Source organism: Micromesistius poutassou (assembly GCF_964030765.1).
Source record: "Micromesistius poutassou genome assembly, chromosome: 21".
Classification (NCBI taxonomy): Eukaryota; Metazoa; Chordata; class Actinopteri; order Gadiformes; family Gadidae; genus Micromesistius; species Micromesistius poutassou.
In genome coordinates this window covers 10636178-10662558 of record NC_140291.1, presented here as the reverse complement: position 1 = coordinate 10662558, position 26381 = coordinate 10636178, and the positions used below count along the sequence as shown (strand labels likewise).

At 44.7% G+C, this 26381-nt stretch overlaps 2 protein-coding genes across 4 annotated transcripts in view; both read right to left on the bottom strand.

Annotated features, from left to right (window-relative positions):
• Positions 1 to 15412, bottom strand: part of LOC311366689 (rab11 family-interacting protein 3-like) — a 37587-nt gene extending 22175 nt beyond the window's left edge. The window contains exons 1-3 of the mRNA XM_084485486.1: positions 12674 to 15412; positions 2575 to 2668; positions 711 to 787 (exon numbers count right to left, since the gene is read on the bottom strand). Of these exons, the coding sequence (XP_084341612.1) occupies positions 711 to 787; positions 2575 to 2668; positions 12674 to 14221 (1719 nt within the window). The 5' untranslated portion in view covers positions 14222 to 15412. The remainder of the gene's footprint in view (positions 1 to 710; positions 788 to 2574; positions 2669 to 12673) is intronic.
• Positions 15413 to 16236: 824 nt separating this feature from the next.
• On the bottom strand, positions 16237 to 25186 carry decr2 (2,4-dienoyl CoA reductase 2, peroxisomal; the record flags this gene model as incomplete). Of its 3 annotated transcripts, XM_084485271.1 has the most annotated exons (11): positions 16237 to 16432; positions 16775 to 16963; positions 18545 to 18649; positions 18812 to 18905; positions 19172 to 19296; positions 20345 to 20480; positions 20760 to 20811; positions 21003 to 21071; positions 21194 to 21307; positions 22227 to 22986; positions 25159 to 25186. In XM_084485271.1, 11 exons carry the CDS (start codon positions 25184 to 25186, stop codon positions 16398 to 16400), a joined length of 1707 nt encoding a protein of 568 aa, XP_084341397.1. In that variant the 3' UTR covers positions 16237 to 16397. The 3 variants fall into 3 exon arrangements, with proteins under 3 accessions (XP_084341397.1, XP_084341395.1, XP_084341396.1); XM_084485269.1 differs by lacking the exons at positions 22227 to 22986; positions 25159 to 25186 and adding an exon at positions 21532 to 21716; XM_084485270.1 differs by lacking the exons at positions 22227 to 22986; positions 25159 to 25186 and adding an exon at positions 21532 to 21715 and having other exon boundaries at positions 16720 to 16963.
• Positions 25187 to 26381: the final 1195 nt, after the last annotated feature.

Here is a 26381-nt window from a genome sequence, read left to right as displayed (position 1 = left end):
CCAAAACCACCATAGTGGTTTGTTTATGTTTGCACAAAGGTGTGTGTGTGTGTGTGTGTGGTTGTTTGTGTGCGTGTGTATGTGTGTGCGTGTGTCGTGTGTGTGTCGTCCACTTTATCCTGCCCTCACCAGAAAGGCTAACATTAAAAACATCTCTCACTCTCTCAACATACTCTCACTCACACTATCCAGAACAAGATCCAGTATTTTACGGCTTGTTCGTTTGGCCATGGAAACCGTTCAGACGCATCAATCAGAGCACGCAACACCAGAGGGTGCTGTTGCTGACACGAGCCCACCTCGGGCGGGTCAGCGCGCAGGGGGAGTTAAACATACAAGGGAGGCAGACGCAGGAATTCCAGATATGCTGACCGCAGCTGTAGAAAAATATAATTTCTCACCGCATACAGAAGCCTGACCCGTCCGTCCAGCCGCGGGAGAAGAGGAGCCGCCCTGATGTGGCCAAGGGGCCAGGCCCATGTGATGCTAGCATAGCAACTGTGATGCTAGCTGGGTGGCCTTGCTTGGTGTTAGCTTGGCGGTGTGATGCTAGCTTAGCACGTATGGTTCATCACGTAAGTGGCTCTGATGCAGTGCATAGTCCAATATTCTTCAGACTACATCCAGGATGTTCAATTATAGTAACGAGCTCATCCCTGTCACACTGAATGTTTTGAATGCACACAGATGAATAAAAGACTTTCCCCCACCTCATCGTACTCCTCCTGACAACCGACCGCGCCATCACCCGGGCTGTAGTGTGCGTCGTACAGGTGGGGCTCGGGACCTGGGGACACACACACACACACACACACACACACACACACACACACACACACACACACACACCACACTCACACAACACAACACACACACACACACACAACACACACACACACACAACACACACACACACACACACAGTCAGCACGACCAACGCAGGATGCTAAACTAGCAAAGCTGTTCTGGTGTTATTAAGTAAAACTTTGGTCGAAATCCTCCTGCTATAAAAGTGTACAGAACAATATGACGGCCATCGCTTTATTCAACCTCAGGGTCTCGTTAAAGTTATACAGCAGGTGCCATGTGAACACTAGGTGTGTGGTCACCATGTGACCATAAATAAAAGGTTAACAAATGGTAGGAACAAAGAGTGGGAGAGATACATGAGTCTCCCACTGGGCATGGTCCTCCCTTCAACAACAACACAATTCTGGAGAGGCACTAGTGTGTGTGTGTGGTGTGTGTGTGTGTGTGTGTGTGTGTGTGTGTGTGTGTGTGTGTGTGTGTGTGTGTGTGTGTGTGTGTGTGTGGTGTGTGTGTGTGTGTGTGTGTGTCTGTCTCACGGTCGAACCTCCTGATCTACAGATGCGGAGAAAAGACGGAGGACATTATGGTTGGTGTGGTGGGTGGTGTTTGTGTATGTGGGGGGCGAAGTCAAATAGGTTCTGCAACCCCCCCCCCTTCCACACACACACACACTTAAACACAAATTCTCTCACACACACACACACACAAAGACACACCCAATGGTACACACACAGGCAAAACAAAGACACACACCCATGACACACACACACACACACATGACTGGGGATTCAATGATTCAATGGAGACAAGGTGGAGACATTCCAGTAGAAAACATCTGGTGTTGAATTTGTACTCAGACTGGAGAGGGGCATAACATTGTTCAATTATAATTTTATAGAGTAGATCATCATAATGTGCTTTAACAATAAATATATACAGTGAATAAAATAAATAAAGTTAATGGAGCCACACCCACACAGGGGCGGAGCCACACACCAACTACAGTGAGGCAGACCCAGTTGTGGTTGGCTACAGCGGGGTCAACACAGGAAGCTGGCGTCATTATTGATGTTAATCCCTGGGTGTCTTGATGACCTCATTGTATCCCTGGGTGACCAGTGTCATGATGATGTCACGGTGGCCAGGGTGGACCAGCGTGGTTTATTGAGGATCTACTCGATCGTTCACTGCTCGGCCTAAACCAGTGGCGTCAAGACGCATTTTGGTCGACCCACGTTGTTAATACGTGGGCCCTTGGACATTGAATACGAACTGAGAGGTTCTAGACTAACCCTTGTTCGCAAACTGGTCTGGAAATATCAGGCTATCATTCAAACAGCAGCCGGGCTCGGAGAGGTGCATCGTGGGAAATGAGAAGGCGGCGATAGGAAAGGAACACAAAGGCTCATCAAATATTGGATGTCAGTGCCTTGGCTGAGGGGAAGATTTTAGAATTTGGCCTCTAGAAATAACGCTTCTAGCATCGCTTTATGTACAACTTTATATTTATCGTCTCATAACCTAACGTTATAGAAAATCAATCATATTATCAGTGTAAATATATTTCATATCACTTCATATTCTGGTGTTCCCACATCCTGATTACCTTTAAACAAAATAGAGAATGGTACATGAGATACAGTAGTACTACAGGAGATACAGTAGAACTACAGGAGATATAGTAGTACTACAGGGGGGGCAGTAGTAGTACAGAGGATACAGTAGTACTGGGGGGGGGGGGGGGGGGGGGGGCGTACATCTGACCTCCGCTGCCAATGGTGCTGATCCCGCGGTGGAAGTCCTCGAAGCTGATCACCCCGAGACCGGACGGGTCCAGGAACCGGGTCAGGTCCTTCACCTGCACACACAAAACAGTCCACCTTATTTACACACACACACACACACACCACACACACACACACACACACACACACGGCCGCAGCACGCACCACACTCCTTCGGAATGCATCTACACCACGAGAGTTGAACAGAACTGCTGGCTGATTGACATCTCGACATACACAATGTCAACCTGGGGTCTTAACAAACCGGCCAAATCATTTAACTGCATCTAATCAAAAACACGCACACACGCACCCACACACACACACACCTAAATCTCCAAACGAATCCCATAATTTGACTTGAATTTTTTTTACCTACATCCTTAAAATAAAGACTAAACTTGATAGCATTTTGTATTGAACTATATAAGTGTCCCATGATGCTTCAGCGGGGTGTTCGGTTTAGATTTTAGATGTAGGAACAGAGTTGAATGACTTCAGCTCACTCGATAGTTTGAATACAGAATACAGCGTGAAATTACATCTTTTATTACATTGTTACCGTGTACTTGTTATTGTTACAGCAGAAAGAGCTTTGACCTGCATGAAAAAAAAGCCCTGTTGTAAACTGAGCAGGACAATGGGGAGTACAAGGCATTCGTGGATATATTCTGCTACTGTAGCAGATAGGAGAAGACTGCTGGACACAGCACCCATTCTATTCATACTGCATATTAATATTGATTTGTATCTCTCCTCGCTTCATGGTTGCTGATCATATTTGTAGGTTGCTGAACATATTGGTTATTCATGAGTTGTATTCACTTGCACACCCATCCGCAAGCAAGCAAGGCAGGCTGCCTTGCTCAAAGACTCAAGGAAACTGTTTACAGAAGGAGAATAAAATCAAACTACCTTCTGAGCTACTTTGACATTAGACAAACAGGAAACACACAAACACAGTGCCGTGTGTATTTAGTGTATCTTTAGCCATTCGACAATGACCTCCGTGTCCCTATAACTCCTGCTGGAGTCGGTAACCTAGCAACTGGAGGTGCTGACCAACCAGATAACACACACGTTACGTCACTACATCACTAGTTGGCAGGGCACCCAGAACCAAACATACATGATACATTTATATGATGAAATCAAATACATTAAGTGAGAATATATATTTAGAGTATTAATGTAAACCTTTTTCAGAGAGATAATTAACACATGTATAATGCCTGGTTTGGAAGCTGATAAGCAACGTGAAAATGAAGTTGTATCTAGAAGATAACTGGGTTTTCTGGAAACATACCACTCAAGCACTCTGGTTTCTTTACATAACATTGTAACATTTGACACAGCAGTCCGCTGTATAAAAGCTTGTGTTGGACTTGGATTAACCATTAACTACTAAGTGTAACATAACATTAACTGCAGAAGAGGAGCCATGTGAACCAGAACCATCTTCATTCAACATCAGGAAATATAGAATTATTCTACATATTTCCAGATATAGAATCACTGTATGTTTACCTCCAGATGTAGAATAATCGTATATAGCCTATATGTTTTGGAGATATCTTCTATATCTGGAGAATCTCTGGTGGCGCCACAGCAATCACAACAGGCCCGCTGAAATGACAGAGCGAGCCAAATGTGGTGTGTTGAAGTATTTCACCAACTCATCGTTAGGCTGTCATGTCCCCCGCGAGCCTGCGGCACAGCGCTGGGAGAAGCCAGGCCGCAAGAGGGCCGAGGTTTCAGTGGTCGGGCTCCTTCGGTCCCAAAGACACTGAGAACACAATAGTCTGCTGGGTTAAAAACACACTGCTTCCATTGGTTTTAATGAGCAGAATGGTGCGATGTAGGTGTCTGATCAATTATGATTACCTGGGTTGGGCTATTAGATTAAGATTGTGTGGGCTGGGTTGAGATTGGGTGATAAGGGGGAGGGGGGGGGGGGGGGGGTGTTGAAGCCAGAAATGGTTAAGGGTGGAGTTAGGCCTGTTTCCTGTTCTGGGACAGAGCTATTCTACCGAAGTGAACTCATCCACGCAAGTGAATGAAGCTTAGAGCAGGGGATTATAATAAGTGTATTCCTACAATGTCAAATACACACAGCGTGATTTAAACCGTTTACAGTTTACTACTGCTGGCTGAGTTTGTATTTGTATTGTATTGTATTGTATTGTATTGTATTGTATTGTATTTGTAGTGCTTGCTTAAGAACTGTATTAATAATATTAGGCCACCAATTTGCAACCTGGGGCCTACAGATGTTAATAAGCTCATAAGATAACTTTACATATGTAGACCCTAGTAGTTTATATCTGTTCTTAAATCTATTTCAATCTGTTATAATCTGTAGCACATTTACATTTACGTAGAAACTGAAATGTTGATCAATGTGCACTGTCCCTGGTAAATTTTTTAAAATAAAAAATAAACAAAGTGGCCTAGGTTGAGATAGGGTGATAGATACGGTGAGCTAGGTTAAGACAGGGTGGGCTATGTCAAGTAAAGATAAGATATGGGAGGGCTAGATGAAGCTAAATTGGATGTTATGGTAATATAGGGGTCTATGTGAAACTAAGGTTAGCTAGGTGCAGTTAGGTTTGGCTATGTTAAGCTAGGTTGTATTATTTTGAGGTAGGATGGTCTATGTTGAGCTATATTTAGTTAGGTTGTATTTTGTAAACTTGGTTGGGTTATATGTAGCTAGGGTGAGCTAAATTAAGATCAAGCTACATCATGTAGCAGTAAACTACGCTGATTTTGTGACGGTATTAAAAAGGTACACTGTTGGGTGTTTGGCCATGTTAAATCTGATTAACAGCTTTCAGGCCGAGTCTCCCTGAAGACTTTATTTTTATTGTAGGGTGACCAGACGTCCCCGGTTTCCGGGGACAGTCCCCGTTTTCAGTGACCTGTCCCCGGCTACGGCTGTCCTCGGAAATGTCCCCCCGGATTTGACTGTGACTGAAAGATCCGAACCCCTCCAGCCCCCCCCCCCCCTCCTCCCCCTCCTCCAACAATCCTGTTCACCCACAAACCCGTACACCCCCCCCCCCCCCCCCCCCCCCTCAACAATTCCGTCCGCCCCCCCCCGCAAATTTCTCAAACCAAGCAATGGCCTCTTGATCTAAATTGTGGAGGGAGATTAGACCTCCTTTCAGTCTTTGGAGAGGGCAGGCTTCAATAATATGCTCCATAGTTTGCTCCTCTCCGCAGGCACACAGTGGGCTCGGGCTGCTTCCCTGTCTGTGAAGGCTGGCCAAGCACTGCAGGGACCTGACCAGTCCTGAATCTGTTTAAGGTGGACCACTGTCTCCTAGGGAGGTCGGTGCCAGGGACTGGTTGGATCGGGTCTGACACCAGATATTTGTTTGGGATGTCTTTGGATTCCCATTCTGTTACCCGAAGATGATTCACCTACTTGTGAAATTCTCTAAACCTCCAGTGACTGGTGTTGCTTGCTGACTGAAATCCACCCAGATGCAGTCAGAGATAGATAGACAGAGAGAGAGATAAAAATAGAAAGACAGTGACAGCAACAGAGACGAGAGAATAACGGGAGTGGGCCTGTCAAGAGGTGTTGACACTGATGTTTTGGAGTTCAAAGGTTTAAGTCGTTAATTCCAGATTCCTCAAGACCCTCTACTAAGGTTATCCAATTGAGCTTCAGAGCAGCCAAGAGCAGCATCTCAACCTTGCAGCCAGGGCCAGTAAGCCTGGCCATTAGCATAACTGTGACCTTGGTTAGCTTGTGACATTACCTTTACTAGCATGTGAAGCCTCTTTTAACTTAACCGGCTTTTGCCAGCTGTGTGCTACAAAACCACCTAAATCGTACTTCTTGCTTCTGACAGCAGGAAATAGACCTGTGACACTAGGGAGACATGTGAGTGGGGGTGTGAGGATGTTTCCAGGGTCTGGTTGGTATTTGACATGCTGACACTTGGTACTCATGTCAGTAGAGGGTTTCCACTCCTCAAAGCAGAGGAACACCTCACACAGGAAATAGGGCCTACTCGCTGTTCCATGCATGCTAGTCAAACACAGGCAAGGCTATATTTCCGTAAAGAAGATTCCTTCAGTTAAGCTGGCTTTGCTTTTTTTACACAGAACCTAACAAAGCTGGTCTTATGCCTGTGTGTGCTTTTTATAACATGTGTTGGCCAGCGACATTGCTTTTTTTAGGACAAAGGAAAGCTCTGCAGGAGGGGTGGAGGGTAGGGGTTGGTGGTCAAGAAAAAATAAAACAGAAGACTGGTCCAGAACCACACGCAGGGTGTGTGTGTGTGTGTGTGTGTGTGTGTGTGTGTGTGTGTGTGTGTGTGTGTGTGTGTGTGTGTGTGTGTGTGTGTGTGTGTGTGTGTGTGTGTGTGTGTGTGTGTTTTGCAGAGGCGGTATTTGCATCAGAGACGTAAAAGTAAACTAGGGCTATCCATAAATAATTTAAAGATTTGAATATTAGTTAGGTTTCCACACGAATATCTGATTATTCAGTGTAGAAAAGTATGTAAAGTTAATTCATAGGGCATCTCTTTCACTGCCTGGAACAAAGCAAAGGGGAGACCACTGCTGCAGAAACTCGTTTTTATCAACCAATCGTTTATTTTCCCCTTTCATTCCTTAAGTGATTCAATTGGTAAAAGGAAGTGGCTCGTCAGTGGCTTTTGGATCCACTCATCAGTCGGAGCCCGACTTGGTTTCGGCATAGCTTCAGTGCAGTCTTTCCGACACACACAGTTTCCAAGGTAGGAGATTAGGCCTAGCTCCAATTATCACAAGCAAATAGGTGGTTTGAACTTTGGGCAACGTTTTGAATAAATTTCACAGCGGGAATAGTCTTATTTACCCGGTATTAAATCACACGGGCGCTATTTTGGGGGACGGACACCCAGTACGGTGTTATTAGTAGGTAGAGCTTTCTTTTTTTGTTGGAAATAGTTGCTAAATATGTTCATTATTAAAACCCTTATTAACACCCCGATGGCTAGTGGGGGTTAATGGCTTGCGTATCGTCACACTGGACAGCAGCTGTCTAGTGCCAGTCATCCCGTATCCTACATTTACCTCAACTGAAGCAATGACATGAAACGTTCTAAAGGAACATACACACTGCGTGTGCAGGGCAAGCATGCAAATGCATGCAAAGTTCAACACCTCTTGTTAGCAGAGGCTTACCACTGCTAGATGGAACACACGCTAACCTTTGCTCTTCCATTAGAAGTGTGAGGAAGCAGAAACTATTATTCATTTGTGCCAAGGCACTTCTTGGGCCAGAATAGAGAGGTTTGAGTCATCCACAAGTCGCCACCAGAAGATAATGCAAGTAGCAATAAAAACAGGATAATAGGCAAAACCGTTAATCTCCCTCCCAATATAATGGAATCGTACTCCACGCATCCCTCTCCTCTTGACAGTATACAGTAGACAATGATGGCATTTTAGTTTTAACCTTGATTCTAAATCGGTTCTCATGAAGCAGATCTAAGAATTGCTTCCTTTAAAATGTGATTATTTCATCTAGCCTTGGTCGGCACATGGCTCTTGTTTAGTTTACCGTGTCTAAAAGTACACTGTGAGGCCTCCATGGCTCGCCCATGAAGGCGTTTGGCGAGGCCAAGGGACGGAGTAAGATGTCTGGACACAGTGGTTTACGAGGCAGAGACCACAAGCACCCACATCCTTCACAACATCCATCAATGATAGATCCTTCATACAATAACATCCCCTACTCCCAAACCCCTCCGGGGCAAGTCTAGGCTGGCCATCAGTTGGCACTTGTTACTCAATGGTCTCTCTCTTTAAGCAGATATGCTCTGAAAAATATGTCATGGCCACTCGGATTTCACTAAAGTAGCCTGCTTGTCAATAACCATAATTGGTTAGGGCAGTAATTTAGGGCAGTTTATAAAAGTCATAACAATTCATGTTATTCCAAATACAAAACATTGTCACTTTTTTTTTGTGTGCTCTCTGATACCTGTATTGTGGCTGTATTGTATTTGCTGTAATGAAAACGACCAGACACAATCTTCATTATCAATTTCTACCAACCATGGATGGATTATGATAACAGCGACAGGTGTTACCAGCTGTGACTGCTCGTCACAGTGTCGTAAATGTGTTAGGATTGACCGAATGCTAGGTTGGAAACGTAACGGTTGAAATTGAATTTTTAGGAATGTTATTGGTGGGAATGCTATGCCCTAACATTCTGAATTTGGAACAAAAGCTTGGTCTGTTTTAGAGGAAGTTTGGGTGATTCAATTTCAACATAAAAAAATGACTAGGTGTGAGAGTGAGGACTGCTCCAACATAACTGTTCATGTTCTGCTGAAACCTATCATGAAAACCTGTATGGGAATAAGCTAAAAAGCAACACTCAAAACAGAACCATTAAGGTGTCACCTTTGGCTGGAAATCATAGTCAGCATAGTCAAAATATGCACAGTCAAGTATTCAAGCAGAATAGGCAACAATGTTGGCCTGTTATCACATCACATGTGTCTTTAGATTCTGGGTTGTTTCTGTGGACAGGGCCAGGAAGTTTTAAGTCTTCAGTTGCGGGGACATGTTGAGTGTTGCTGATGGGACAGGATTCTACTATTTGTTCAACCGAGTTTACTACTTTTGACCTTTACTCTTATATAATCTATGGGCTTGAGTGAACCATGTTGACTATCACAACAGCAATTACAAAGCGTCAACCTCAGTTTTTTTATCTTGTGCATTACGGAAAGTCCCATATATAAATATAAATATAAGTCCCAAAAAATGAAACATTTGGGACTTGAAAAGATTGTGAGCAGTCATCTACATAGTGTCATGTCAATATGAATGTGACGTGTTGTTCCCATAGATCCCAGTGTTGGTGCCCACCTCCCCACAGAGCCACTGGGAGCACGTCAACAGAGGACATTCCTCAAATACAGACGATATGACTCTCCGGCAGGTTTGTTTTCTGGTAAACGAAGAACCCGGACCCACTACGAGTCACGAGAGGAGGAATCTGAGAGGCACCTGAGGAGCTCACCTTGCTGTAAGGAGTGACGAACCTGCCCGTCTCCCGGGGCAACTGAACATCCAATACCGGTGCTCGGATAGACACGCAGCAATCAATCTGCACAATCCTGGTCACTGAGCCTCAACAAATCTTTCCAAGTCTTAGGTTACAACAAACAAAGCAGCACAGGAAATTAAACTCATCCCCGGTATCTCAGACCTGATATATCTGGAGCGCTACGACGCAAACCAAACAAAGCCCAAAACCTTTTCTCTTTCTGGCATAAAAACAGGGTCACAGGCAGGTGACCGACAGTACCTGACCCAAACAAGCGCTCTGACGCGGGACAAAAAGCCATTCTGCTCTTGATCCAGCCCAAAGCCCAGCCTGGCTGGCCGGAAGTGGGGAGGTAGGGGGGGGGTGGTCCACCAACACACAACACAGGCTTTGACGTGGGCGAGGCTGGATTAAAAAGCATGATTAGTCAGCCAAAGACACTGTCTGCTAATCTGGGAGCTTTTAAAAAAAGACCCTACTCTTTCAAAACGCAAGCTTCCATTCAGCAGAATTGTATAAAAAACTGTTGGCGAAAAAGGTACCCACAAGTAGAAAAAAATGCATATGGGAGTGTTAGCAGGACAGCAATACAAAAAAAATTTTCCTATCAAACAAGCACAACTAGCCATCATTATGTCCATTCCAAGCAAATTCACAGTAACTAAATGAGGAGTGTGCGTTTAACAAATAATACAAATAATAGTTGGGGAAATAGCCAACATGTTACCACAGCCAGCGCAGGTGAACATTATTTCCATTGGGAGGTTATTTACCCCGTGGTGGAGCCTTTAAAAGAGGCCAGCCTCACTTTGTGTGCTGTGATGTTGTCAGCCGCCTGGCCACCAATGTCCCAAATGGAGACAATACAAGGTGGGACAGAAAGACCATAGCCATCTTCTTTCTCTCTGAAGAGCACCTCAGGAACACAAAAGGCCTGTAAGACTATTCATGGTTTCACACAAAAGGAACTAAAGAGGCTGTGATGCTGCTGATGCAAGTGCTTCAAAGGCTGCGAGGGACCAGAATAAAGTCTTCACGTCATCTCTCTCAGGCTATGCAGAAAACATGCTGCTTAACCTGAGAACATTCACCTTTTTTCTGGATGGGGATTTTGATTCAAACCATCCTTGGTGGCTCTGAGGAAGGGTTTGGAATAGGAATGAATGTCTATATAAGTATGTGGCGTCTTGCTGAGGCCTGAAACAGCAGCAGCATGGAAGAAGAACACATGAGGGATTAAACGCCAACCAGGACTTATGGGAACAGAGACAGTGTTGTCCTGACATGTGGGGGGGGGGGGGGGGGGGGTTGTACAGTGCTGACAGACTTAGTTAGCAGCAATATGCCTTTGAGGCCACCTAAACCCTAACTCCTGAAAACTCACCAAATATACATTAGGAGCTTATCTCAGCGTGGTTGTAATAATAACACGTGCCAGTTTTAGCAGAATGCAGTCCGAACCAACAGAGCCCTCTGCTTTGTGGGCTGAATATAAAAGGAACGGGGAAAGCGCTTTTCAGAATACTGGACACTCAAAATGCAAAAACACACACACACACACACACACACACACACACCTCAATGGGAGCATTTATTGGTGAGCTGCCTTGCTCTTAGACACTCCAACAGGGCCCTTGAAACCCTGCAGTTACCGGACGACCTGCTGTCCTGCCCTGGATAACAGGCGGGTACCCAAAGCAATAATTCACCCATTTCCGGCACCCATGTGGCTTTAAATCGTCTTCCCCACCATCCAACACATGAAAAATGATAATTCCAAAATGCCAGCTCCTTTGCACAACATTGCAAACACAGAAAAAAACTGTGAACCCATGTCAGAACCATACTGAATTTAAAATTATTTTGAATTTGAAGAAGAAAGATACAGTGCCATTTTCCCAAAACATATTTACTTGAAGCATACAGAACAAGAGCTGTGCGAACACAAAGTCCTTTGACAAGTCAACTGAGAGCTGCCATCCTTGTATTAATGTGCTAAATCAATAGGTTTATTATGATTAAAATGTGTTTAATCCCAGTAAAACAACATTAAAAGATTATCCATAAAGATAAAACAGGCCCACTCCGCACTGGGGTGATTATGTGCTCACCTTAATAATCTGATTTGATTGGTTTGGTCTGCTGGGGTTCCTACAAAGCACAGTGTGACCAGGCAGGTAGCACTGGGCCACTGGTCTATGGCTACAGAGCTGTGTGGCTACATAACATGTACCACCAGTTCACAGCGTAGCATTAGCTCAGGTTAGGTTTCCTCTGGTAAACCAACTCCCTTGTATTCTCCCATCGCTGGACGTGACCCAGCATTCAAACCTAGATGCACCCCACGGTTGCTAAATAAATGATCTGTTATTTTTTGCTACTTGTCTCTTGTTGAAGTTAAACATGTTAAGGTCATGTTTATTGCAGGGTATTTTCATATTGCCTTCAATGCATGACATATACCTTTGTCAATGATAAAGTACTTTTCAAACAAAACTATACTTTAGTATAATGTGATCAGGCTTGATAACACATGTTGAGATAATGACGAACACACCCCTATAGGAAAAGCCTATTTAAGAAGTGTGGGTGTTAATTTCCCCCACCCCTAGCTCACACTTAGTCACAACTCTCAAATTCAGTCTGGCTGTTATCTGCTTTGTTTATTGGTTTCCAACCCAGTGAAATATCATCGTCCACTTAGTAACCTGAAACGCTGCACTCACTCCGTTACATCACTGGGATGGACTCATTCTGCCTGGGCTCCGACCTTAGGATAAACAGGAAGTACTGTAATGTATGGAACGCCAAAATCAATTCTAAAATGCTTCAGGATAAGACACACAATACCTTCATCTGTTTAAAACTAAAAATCTCAGGCCAACAGGCCACACACACACACACACACACACACACACACACACACACACACACACACACACACACACACACACACACACACACACACACACACACACACACACACACACACCCACCCCCCCCCCCCCCTCACCTGATCAGCGCCATAGGCAGCGGCAAACTCCATAAACTCCTCGATCCGAACGAACCCGTCCCCATCCTGGTCCAGCGCATCAAACACCGCTTTCAGCGGAGACACACTCTCCTCTTTCTGGGTAACCGTGGAAACCATTGGCAAGGAGTCAGGCGCCACGATCTTGGGGAGAGACGTCTTGTCCTCCTGGGATTTACCGCTAGTCCACTCCGGAGGTTCCGGAGAGGACGACCCCGCAGAATCTGATCCCGGGCCCGCCTGGTTCGGGGTGGTGGGTCTCGTGGCGCTGTCAGCACCAGCGGTTAGATTCAGAGGGGAGGCGGGACCACCGACGGTCTGGCACGGTGGCTCCTCGGTTTTCGAGCACAGATCCACCACCACGGCCGCCACATCCTCCCGTCCGGAGGAAACCCGCTGGTCCATCACACCCACCCCGAAGGCCTTCTCCGGGGAGCCTGGGTCGCCAGGTAGCTCTTCCGCCACCAGAACGCCTTCATCGGAGGGCCGCGTCTCCGAGGGCTGCAGGGTGGAGGTGGAGGTGGTGGTGGTGCCGGGAGCCTGGGAGCAGGGAGCAGCTGACTCACACTCACCTGCGCCGTGGGATGGGTGTGCGGTGGCGGGAGCGGGCACCGGCAGCCCGCCCTCAGACTTCTCTTCTGGGGAATCCAGCGGATCACCTGGGCAGGTGAGGGGGGACAGACCAATGGGAGAAAGGCTGCCGTTTCCTGGACAGTCGAGAAACTCAGAGTCCAATAAAGGCAGGGGTCTGTCTGAAATGTCTTGCGGTGTGCTCGCACAGTCAGTGTGCGGGTGGAGGATATCAGGTGAACTCTGAGGGGTCTTGTTACCAGATGCGGGCGGGGCCCCGTTCTCAGGTGACTGAGAGGCCCCACCCTCCTCTTCACCGGTCGACTCCTGGGTGGCACCCTGTGGGTTGTCCTCTCCCAAACAACGGGGGCGGAGGAGCGCAGCGGAGGAGAACGGCAGGTCACCGGAGAGGAGATCCTCCAACAGAGTAGTGGTGTATAACCTGTGCTCAGAAGTCCTGAGCACTTCCTTCCCTGGAGAGGAAGGCACGCTGAGGGAGATTAAATTAATCTCATCCCTCTGGCTGGTCTGGTCCTGGACAGACCCTTCCTGTGGGAGACCCTCCAGTGAGCTCCCCCACAGGAGGTCAGGGGAGCTCGGCCCAAAGAGCCACGACAGGCTGCGGTCACCGATATCTTCTGCTTCCTCTGGTTTCTCTGTGACGGGGAGGTGCGGTGGGGAGGAGTGTGTGACTCCTTGTAGCTGGATAACATCCTCTGCACAGAAATACCCAGCACTCCTCAACAGGTTGTCTAGGTTAGCCTCACCTTCCTGGAGAAACTCTTTCCTGCTCCCTAAATCATTGTCCTGGTCTATGTTTACCGAATCCAAACCAGTCTGGTCACTGTTGTTTGGAGGAAACATTGTGCCTTCGTCCGAATCTAAAGTGAGAAAGCCTAGAGATGGGCGTTTAGATCGCCACTCGCTGAGCCCCCGGGGGGAGGAGAGCACATCCTCCATACAGGTGGACTCTCGTCTGGTTCAACTTGACCCGTCACGTCTTACCTCAGAGATAGGATCTTTAATTTAAAAGGTGACATTGCTCTTTCGGTTAACACACCAATATCGCAAATGTAATATTTGAATTCTGTACGAAACCCACTCGTATTGCGTAGCTCTGAGATAAAAGATCGGCGGTGACCTTCCAGATCGATCGACTAATAAGTGGCGTTCATTAACAACGGGAAGCGAAGAGGTGATCGGCTAACCGACTAGTATAACAATTACACAGGTAATGGGTTCGGTTGACCTAAATAACAACGCGATGCTCTTTCCACATTATTTACCGAATATTCTAATGAACATATGAAATGTACTAATACACTGCCAGCACGAACAGGGGGGGGGGTTGAACGGCATCTAAACAGCAGACAGGCTCGTCTGTGTACGTTACCCAACGCTTCAGGCTGATGTCAACACGAAGGGCTGATGAATGAATAACCTCTCAGCCCTCCATCGACCGGAGGAGAATTCGTTCCGAGTCAGCGACGTATAAAACACACACCACTTAATCAAAAAAAGAATCGATATGTAACGTTACGAACCACTATCATTTTAAATCCAAAAATCGATGCTGATGTGAAGTGTCCTTACGGCCGGTGTCACGATTCGAGACCTAGCAACAGCGCGGATCTGTCCGTGTTTAACAGGCCTTATATTTCCGTTTTAACGTTAGTGACTTTGGCAGCGACGCACTTTTCGAGCATCCCGTATTTTCGGTCAGTGACGCTAGCTAGCTAGCCAAATTAGCCTGTTAGCGGATTAGCACGGCAGACAGTCGCCCCCCCTCCCCTATCTTCCTCATCATTGCTTCATCGGAAAAACAACTTCGTACTCCCCGACGCAACGACGATGTTCACTGGCTCTCTGAATCGGAACCGACGGGGTTTTTCTCCGTGTTGTTGTGCGGCGGCGCCAGCGGATAAAACCTCCCAGGATTCATCCACCTGTATGTGGACACACGGCAGGCCAGGGGGGAAACGAGGTCTTTATCCGGCATCTGTCCCCCCGGAAAAAAAAAAAAAAAAAAACACGTAGATGCAGATGCGGTCGCAAGACACGCCGAAACCAACGGAGAAATCGACAATAACGTCTCAAATATCATCCGTGGAGGATCCACCGATGGCCGAGCACAACAGCAGGCAGATCGCTCTCGCATCAGCATCAGCAGCGTTCACATCCCCTCCCCTCCTCCAGCCGGGCGCACTCACAGGAACACACAACTGACGTCCCACGCAAGCGTACAACACACACCGCAGTGTGTTTAGGATTCAGAATCCATAACCCAGTTTATTTGAACGAATGGACATCAAAATAATTTAAGTTCTTTCATGGATGGATACTGTACGGTATTCGTTTTCAAAGAAACGCACTTTTTTTTTCTTTTTTTTGTGTTGTATCTGTGTTTGTGCAAATCAGAGTCAAAACCATATTTGACTCTGTTGCAAGGTTGAGTGTAGCTGAAATTCAATTCAATTCAATGGCAATATAATGACATTTTCTCTTGGTTCTCAGCGCGTATTACACATAAACCTGAAAATTCACATCTCAAACACAAGAGTACACACAGACACAGGTCATATTACCATCACAAAACAAGAGTAATTGTTTACAGTAATATCTGACCAAGCAGTTTGACTACAAAACTATGATAAATCTATAACGGATAATGTTACACACAACTGAAAACAATAGGGTAACGTGTCACAATCCCAATGAAGGTTGTGCTCTAGCGCCCTCATCTGTCACACCAGGGAGTTACGGATCAATTTAATTTATGTATCACACTGATTTAAAAACGACAGATTTCCTTAAAAATAATCGATCACTGTTGAGAAAGTCTGGCTAGCAAGCAGTACATTGCCATAAGCTAATTGTTCTATTAATGTGCATGTGAACAACTTGAAACAGCCAATACACACTAAGTGGAGTAATACATCATTTATGATACTGTAACAAAACTGTAGCCACAGGTAAACAGGTAATAACATAATATTTATTATTGCAGTAGATTAACTTTATTGGTCCATTTGTGAGATATTATTCCCAACACTCCAGCCTTCTACCCCAAAACAGATTAGCATGTTAGCAACAACCGAAGAAACCAACAACACGGTTCAGGTAGTCTCTGGTTTCATCACTTGTCTCTCTTAGCTTCAAGCGACCAATGGCCTGAAAATAAAAGAAAAATCTTGACGTCATTTTAATGGCTTAAATAGAGCAGAAACGTTTCATAGCAGGTAAATATATCCAGGTACGGACCGGATCTGTGAGTTCGGGAGATTTACAGAACGGCCATCAACCTGGCCTTATAGGTAGTATTTTGAATTTAATTGATAGATTATTCAAAAAATAATTTGACATCTAGGGCCGGCCTGTCTCCCCACAGTAACAGAACTCACACACTTAAAAAAAAAAAAAAGTATACAAATCTGTAAGCCCCGCCTCCTCCTACACACCTGGGCCAGGAGGAGATGGGGCTGGTTCAGAGTTTAGCAGAGTTAGAGGCTATACCCAGCATTGCAGCCACGTCATTGGCTGAGGTGAGCCACGCCCCTCCATCCATCACCAGTGCGGCACCCGTCATGTAGGAGGACACCCGGCTGGCCAGGAACAGGACGCCGTGCGCCATCTCCGTCTTGTTTCCTGCCCGCTGGAGAGGTATAGAGCTGAAGACTCCCCTGGCCGCACCCTGGGGCCCTCCTGCAAGGGCCAGCAGAAAATTATAATAAACCAGATTTTGGAAATTCTTTACAGCAGCTAATAGCTCAGCTAACCCTATCTCAGGGGAAGGTATATCTTTGCGAGCAAGTGGTAGCATGTCATTTCGAAGATAAACATGGACCTTAAATGTAACCTTGCATTGCCCCATAAACAACGCCAGCTTTAGAGGAGGAAGATGAACTACCTAAGGTGACCACAAAAGGTTCTGTTAAAAGGTAGGAATACATCTAAATAAGGACACTGAGAATGCAGACATTAATTTAAGGCATGCGAACGTGTCACCTTTCAGCAAAAGGGTTTTTTATCCATTTTATTTTTTTTTTGGGGGGGGGGGGGGGGGGGTCTATTTCTCAAAGTTGTCTGCCGGTAAAGTAAAATGTGGATAGGCGTGTTATACAAAGGTTTGCTTTTTTAGGCAGGGAATGAATATCTCCTGATTAGTTTTACAACATTGAAATGTCCTCATCTCACTCAATCTTGTTTTTAATTAGGGGTCCTACAAAAAAATGTAGGAATCCTGTTGCATTCGTTAGTATTATTAGATTATTATTATTTTTTTTTACAAGTAAACTTGAACCTCAAGCACAGCAAGAACAATGAGCCTGCAAATAACAGGGCTGTTCCTACAACCACAGGCAAAGTATGTAGTGTCATAAAGCTTTAGATTGGATGCCATAATAAGGAATGTGAAGTTGACCTCACACCGCATTGAACGCTATGGTGAATGCACCAAGTTTAGAGGTTGCTTAGTTGCCGTCTCACAAAGGGCGCCCTACGTAATGTAACTTCAGATTCCCTTTACATACGTATATTCCTCCCAATATGATTAGAGGTCATATTTCTTAGAATCCCTAATTGTATCTTTAATGAGACACATATTGTGGGACAGTGGTGAGAAATAAATATAACTGCGTTCACACCAAGAGACACATTTGTCGCCTGGTCGCGGTGTCGCATGAGTTTTGTCACACGACAAGTCATAATCCGTCGCTGTAGTGATTTGTGTAGAAGAAGTGAAGTTTTATCACGCGAATATAGTACCGCGTGTATGAGGAAGTTGAGTTGTTGTTGAAGTACCAGAGACGTCGGTTAACCCAACAGTCTATTCATAACATCATCCGGAGGCGCACACAGCTTTTGGCCGTGATATTATATATTATATTTTATAGACATTTAATATTATATGATATAATATTATATAGAGCTCCGGGAGTCGCAAACAGCAACAATCACTCTCCTCTCTTCTCCTCCACGCTGCGGTTCATTTCGGACTGCAGGGAACGGTTGGCCGGTTGAACGCTGATTGGCCGGTTGACTCCCTGAGTGACGTTACGTCACTCAGGGAGTGAATGCTGATTGGCTGTCATTACACGAATGTCGCGGCAAAGTTAAAATATTTAAACTTGAGCAAAAGTGTTGCAAACCCTCGTGAACGCAGGTTTTTCTAGCGACAAATGTCGCCTGATACGCGTCTCTACGTTGACTTTGTATGGAGTCGTGTCGCCCCGTCGTGTTTGGTGTGAACGCACAACGTCAGGCATACAAATAAATAATGCTTACCAAGCCTGCGGAAGCCCTCGGTGCCGGAGATGGGCCCCGGGGCCAGGCTATTCACCCTCACTCCGCTGGGGCCCCACTCCACGGCCAGGTGTTTGGTCATTGCATCTGTGGATCACAACAGTGAGTACAGGTGTAAGGGAGTATGTTGTATATATATACACGATATATCTGAAATCCGATATACAGTATATTGGCCTGATATTTGCATTTTATTAATTATTGGATATGGGGTGCAGGTGTAGCTGAGTACAGGTGTAGGCGAGTTACCGTTGGCTGCCTTGGCAGAGCCGGCATGCACCTGTAGGCTCTGACCCCGGTAGCCCAGAGTTGCGGAGATATTCACGATGTTCCCTCCATGATCCTGCTCAGAGAAACCACATTAAGCCCAAAGCACACAGAGCACAAATCTTTCACATTCGGAAACATGACCCAAAAATAAATTCATATTGTTTTAACAGAGCAACACAAACACGGATAAAGTAAAGTGGGTGTTTTTAAATCGCTGTCTTTTTGTTTGAACTTTTACAGATTGAATCATCATTATGAATGGCACCCTTTGCAGATGAACTATATTAGATAGATGAAAATGTTGCTGTCTGAGACAGGAAGTATGTGTTTTTACCGGACCTTGAACCACTTCTCGTAGATCACTTTGCTGGCATTGAAGGTGCCCATGGTGTCGATCTCCATCACCGTCTTGAAGGCATTGAAGGAGAGTGCCGATGCTGGGCACAGGAAGTTGCCAGCAGCATCTTTTTTGAAAAAATTAAACACAATGAGGTGTAGGCCATGTCATTATGAAGACGGAAAGTAACATGCATGCGGGATGTGCAAGTAAAGACATCGGACATGACTTTGGTGCCTTCATGGAACACTCCTGCCCAATGAACTCAATCACACCCCCTAGTGGAGGTGTGGAGAATGGTCGTCATAACTGTACTGCCAGGATGCAAGAGGGAGAGACTGTAGGAGTAAATTATTCACTCCACAACTGATATAGCTGCTCTTTCACCCACCAGCAGTTGACTTTATATCATATATCACACTTGTTATATATGCAGACCATGATATCAATGTTGATGAGAGAGCAACAAATAAATTAATAAACCAACAACAAATAAAGAAAGTGTCACATGCACATTGTTACAAGAAATCATTCAATGTAATAAAATTACAAAAATCTGTAGTTATTATAGTTATTCAAAGAAAATACTATGATTATTGAGGGTCCTGCATGTTAAGCATTTAAAATAGTTGGCATTAATCCAGCCAATAGACAAAAATGCCAGCCCATTCACCTGATTGTATTTACTCAATGGGACTGAGGCAACCAAATCCAGGCACAATGCGGCTGACATCTTCGCTCTGCTAATTGAACCACATGTTGCCTCAATCCCTATTCCCTATAAAGTGAACACTACATTCTGCACTATTTAGAGAAGTACATGAGGAATCCGGACACTATGCATGCGCATGAAATCGATCGGCACGTGTATTGGTTGCATAAACAAGCAGCGTGTTAGACCTTGCGACAGCTCTTTTGCATAAAGAACCCAAGCCAGATTATCTGTATTGGATGAATGCGATGACGAAGAAAACTGCTATGCATCATTGGATATGGTGCGGAAATAAGTGTCAGTTGTAGACTTATTTAAGTAGTGGGTATTAAGTAGTGCACTATGCTGGCGTTGTTTAGATGTGATGATGCATGTCTCATTATACTCATGATAGGAAGAGAGGAGGGTGCTTGGGTAAGGCTGGGAGAGAGAGACAAACACATGCATAGATAAGAGGACGTACTGTTGATCAGGATGTTGATGTGGCCCAGTTCTTTCAGAGTCTCCTCCACGGCTGCAGTGATGGTTTCAGGCTTTCTGACATCAATATGCAGAGGAAGGCAGCGGCGTCCAGTAGCAGTCGACAGCTTGTTAGCTGCCTGGACAGAAACGTAGCATCACAGTCCACACACACACACACACACACACACACACACACACACACACACACACACACACACACACACACACACACACACACACACACACACACACACACACACACACACACACACACACACACACACACACACCTTTAACCCATTCAACACCCTTAGTAGACCCACCTTAAAGTTATGTAATAACTTTGCAGTGTTGTCTAACATGCTTTCCTGTAGTTTAAAGTTCGGTACTATCGTGTCATGTACACTGTATGTCACCTCTTTTAGTTTATCCAGGTTCCTGCTGGCAATCACTGTGTCACAGCCATGCCTAACGGGAGGAAACACGAAGCAGGTTGAACTTCAATTATTAGTTAACAGTCAACTAGTATGACTTCATAAAGTCACCCTGTGCGACTACTGCAGAATATTTATGAAGGACCCAGAACATTTACACAAGTAAATGGGTTGGTTTCATTGGACGCTGACATAAGGTCGCACATAGTTTAGCATTCGACTTACCTCATGAACACCTCTGCTATACGAAACCCAATGCCAGAGCCCCCACCAGTTATGAACGCTACTTGATCCCTAGATTTAAGACAAACTGGCTATTATAATGGAATTACAGAGGTTATTTCAAAAGACTTACATTTTATGTTATCTTGGAAAAATGCATAGTAATGAAGAGGATATAACTTTGACATACGTACTTCAGTAAATCTGGACTGTAAGTATACGTGTATGAAGCCATGCAATCATCAGTGCCAACATCCTCAGGCAGCCGCTCTCCCACTCCTTGAGTCTTTGACATTTTTTCAAGTTTTCTGAAAATAGACAGCAATTACATTTTCAAAGTAGTTTAGAGCACTAAATGACGGTCATCAGAGACACCCATTTTTGCCCATTTTTATGTCAAACACAACGACAACTACATCCATCGACAGGTAACTAGGAAAGTAAGTGTAAATTGTTTCGAAAATAACCTCCCGAAATAATGTAAAAACAATGCAGAAAAGTTTACTTAAAGCCCAGTTGTTTAGCCGTTTACCTTCAGAAAGTGCTCAGTCCAGTGACAATGCAACTCCGACACGTTTCTTTATTATGCAATATAGGAGGTTAACCGTAAACACTGATCTAACACAAGGATTGTATTAACGTAAGTCCACTAAAGATCCTTTTATCTGCACCTTGGACGTCGGACCGCCTGCTGGTTGCTGACATTTTTTCTTCCGTGATACATTATAGTGCATTATGGGAAATGTAGTTTGTAAGCAAATTGATCCAAACAGATCAAAACAAAACCGTTTTAAACCGAAAAAAACGTGATTGCAATCAAAATCCCATCATGTTACTTTTGTTGATTCGTAATTTTAGCTTTAGGATTTATTTTCTTTGATTCTTCTATTTTTTTTTGAGATGCACTATCTCTGGTTAATTCATTAGGCCCACTGGTTGAAATGTTCTAGTCTCTAATGTGGAATTTAGTAGCACTTTGCTGAGATGTAAATAGTTTAGGATCAGGATACTATTCTGATCTCAAGTTCACATTTTGTTTTCACTAAAGGAAAACTGAAAACAGAAGGCTAGTAGAGATGTACTCAGTTGAATTTAGCACACACTTTGAGATTAAGGGTGCAAAACAAAAGGTTAATTTAACTTTAAAAAAAATAGAACGTTGAAATAGTAAAATAGAATAGTGTTCTCTAAAGGTTTAGTGTTTGTTGTCGTCGTGCCCTGCCTCACATCTTGTCCACCATCCGGCTGAACAACTGGAGGAGTTTCCTCCGGTCCTCCCTCAGCGCCCTCATCTCCGTCAGGCACTCTTCGTGCCGCTTCTGCGACGCAGCCATGGCAGCACCATCAGAGCTCTCCAGGTAGGCCAAGAGGTCGTCCTCCCTCGTGTCCCTCAGGTCATCCTTCCTCTTCCGCTTTCGCAACCTCGAGGTATTAAAGAGTCTGGCGGGGACTGGAACTGGAGGTGGATTCTGGAGGTGGATTTCCTGCTTCACTGAAGCAGGAAACGGGGGAACGGAGCACGCGGGCTCCACTGGCGAGGGCGCTCGGCTGAGTGGCGCCCACAGCTCTGTGCTGGTGGAGGGCCCAGGTGAGGCAGCCCCGTCCGCTGGCCCTGGCGAGGGGGGACTGTCGCACCACACCACCAGCTCGTCAATCTCCTTGTAGAATTGGAAGCGGACAGGCCCCCTTCCTGTCAATGCGGCGTTTTCCCTGACTTTCTTATATCCCTCCATCAGTGTCAACCACTTGCGCGACACCTTTTCGTGCGGGAAGTGCTCCCCAAACTGTCTCGCAAGCTTCAATGCCCTCTCCTTCCACAGCACCTTCTTGGTCTTTTTCCCAGACCTCAGCCGCCGGTTGAGGTCTTCAAGGGACGTTGCAGGTCCCTCGCCCTCTATTTCAAGATGGATCAGTTGGATGAGGAAGAGGGTCTGCTCTTTGGTGAAACCCTCATTCACCGGCAGTGGTGCAGTTGGCCCGCAGGTATCTGAATCACAAAAAATAAACATGTCAGCACAGTACTTAGGGGTAAATGTCTGTTGAAGTATGCTCATTTCTACAGTTTGATGCTTCTTAACTCAGCTGTGCAAGTGCAATTTGCAGGGTGTTGGTTGGTGACAGCAGCAATGTAATAATTGATTTATTCATTTTTTTGAAATTGTAAATATTATACAAAAGTATAAAATAATATAAACTTCATTCACTCTGTGTATAGATTGGGCTGCAGGGCAACAGTCTGCATGAAACTACAAATGTTATACAAATGAAACTATAAATGGTCCACCTGTGCAACTCTCTCTCTCTCTGATCTCCGCTGGCATGCTAGTTGCTGCCTCAGCCCTTCCTTTGTGTTTTGTCAGAGCTAGTGATGGGCAGATGATAATTTCTCAAGGCTTCATTTGCACACAAAACCCCCTGCTGGTCAAGAAGTGCTACAGGAGTAATTACAGGTGAATTACATTCACCTTCATATATATATATATATATATTGCATTTATGGTTCATGTATTGATCCAAATAAATAACATTTCTATTTGCATGTGTATTTGGAACATGGAAATAAGTGGAATACTGTAAAGTGTTTCAATATGTCATTTTCATCAATGTCTGATAAGACATTAACAAACATGACATTGACAGGACAATTGTTTTAAAGTGCTACTGTGTTTTAACAGGGAAGACTAGTGCTTATGGATGAAGATGATATGAAGATGATTGTGCTTGTGAACATTGAAGAGGGTGGTATATGTGCTTGTGCAACTGATGACTTTTTATAGGTTTTTATTTAAGAACAACATTTGTAGAACTGTGCTTGGATTTAGCCTCTTCCTCTTCTTGGAAATTACTTCTCCTGCACACTCTCACAGGGAGCAGATGAGGCTGGGGTGCACAAGTACCCAATTGCAAGCTTATATAGGTTGGTTAAATGCACTTCTGCCTCTCCCAGTAGAGAAGCGAGTCATCGGTCCTCCCAATATTTATTATATTAACTTATGTGTTAGTGATAGTGTTAGTCGCGCCCACATTTCGAACCACCTCCTGAGCCAACGAGGCTTCATATGTCATCAATGCCGTCACCGCCCCTAAATGATACATGCCTCAATATGAATTAAAAAAATAAAAATAACCTCACAATATTGGCTTAGGTCCCTTATGCCTCGGACCGGCCCTGCCTAACCCTAACCTCCCGCAAACAGCTAGGACTAATCGAAACACGATTATTACGATTAAAATATCACGTACGGGCGGTTTTTTCGTAGGCGGAATCCGGAAGAATCATGAATATTAATGAGGGGATAGCCGTAGATTATCCAATCACGTTAGTTTAAATCCTTGATCCAATCCAAAAAGGCTAAAATCCGTGACGTGACCGCAGGGTAGGTAACTTAAATTGTGATGTATATTAAACTAACATTAGTCAAACACATTTCTCTTATAGGGGTAGGGGTAGGATTAGGGGTAGGGTTAGGAGTCAGCGTGCGAGTTTGCCTGACAGGCTGCCTGTCCAATCCTAGCGCTTGAGGCGGGACTTCTTCCGGATTCCGCCTACGAAAAACACAAGTCGTGTACGGGCGGGCGTACCATACAAATGGATAGCACCGCCTTACGACTCGACAAACAAAGATGGCTGCACCCGTAATGAGATGTTTACAGGCCACCAACGTCGTTCTTTGTACCACGTTGGTCGTTTAAATGTCGATTTTAAATGCTCTTACACACTTGCATTGCTGCTTTAGTCCGGTCACCAATTGATGCATTGCACGGTGTTGCTGTGCGTGCAATACTATGTAAAGTTTTGTTTGAGCTGGTTTACTAAAGAGGCTAATGTAGCTAACAATAACAATGACTACCCAATGACTTTTCTTCCCTGACTCGTCGTGTAGCGATGCCAACAAAGAAAAACCGGAACACTGTTTGTGTTTAAGTGCTACAAGCCAGCAAATTACGTCACGTTCGCGCGTATGAGCAACTCGGCCGTGTGGTGTACGATGCATCTGGAATGCCGCATAATACATACTACAGTATGTATAATACATACTACAGTATGTATTATGCCGCTTGCCAGACGGTGCTTTCTATCTTATTTGAATAAACAGTTAACGCAACTAAAGCCTCATCCTTGAAAACACGGCACATATACAAAGCCATCTCAACTTACCATCAAGTACGTGTGCAGCCATCTTCATTTGTCGAGTCGTACACCACCGAATTTTAAAGTGTGACATCTCCCAGCTATCTCGCGACATTTCACAGAGGCACGCCCCCTTTTGGTCGTAATATCCCCTGTCCTACTCGGGGCTCCTGAGAGTACACCGAGGAGAGCGAGGATACGCTTGTTGGTCTCTAGAGACCATCCAGATATTCAAGGCTATAAAATGCTCGCCTCGAGGCCAGCCCTGCGAGAGAAACAGAACGTGGAAATCAGAATAGTTTCAGGAGGCTATGTGTGCGTTTTATTGATTTGATTATTCACATCTGGCACAAAAACTGCAGTCAGGTTATAGTTATAACATAATATGTATTAATATTACTTTATTTGGATGAATCAAAAACTCATTCTTGTCCACAGACACTCCAGCCTGTATTCACTCTTATCACCGTTTAGGATTGTGTCTTTTCATTTTAGGGCACTGTTAGTTTTTGGTTAGTAATTTCAGTTAAGTAAGTAAGTAAGTAAACAGTTGTGTTCATTGACTAATTGTTAATTGTTGTAAATAAAATCGACATGTGGTAGGTTTTTTACAAATTTTTTATTTGTACTTATTTACATTTAGGGCATTTTAGCAGACACTTTTATCCAAAGCGACTTACAACGGTTAACACACACCGACGGCGGAGTCACCCATGAAATGCACGACAGCCAGCTTGTCAGGAGCAGTTAGGGTTAAGTGTCTTGCTCAGGGATACATCGACACTAGGAGGCCGACCCCTGCTAACTGCTGGCCAATACTTTGACTCTGTACCAATCTAAATAATAGTTAAGTGCTCTTCTTGAATCTAACCTTCCTCATTTTTACAGTGTTTATATTGTTAAAGTGTATGTGCACCCACTCCACTCGAGGTGGGTAGACATAGATTTATAGGTTTAACCATACAAACTGCAATATACAGTGCAACAATAATAATATAGGGATTATCAATTCCTATTGATAATCCCTATATTATTAATATATAATAGTATAATAGTATAATTTGTCAGATCATAAAATGGATCAGACATTTATTCGGAAGCTTTGCAACAGGGCAAGAGAAGGGAGAAGGTGGATTAGACCACCCCACAGACCACTCACTAAGTGGTCTGATTTACAGGACTGGCTCTCAACCAGTATACAACTAGCTCCTCTCACAAGAGGAAACAATATTTTTGGGTGTAATATTAAA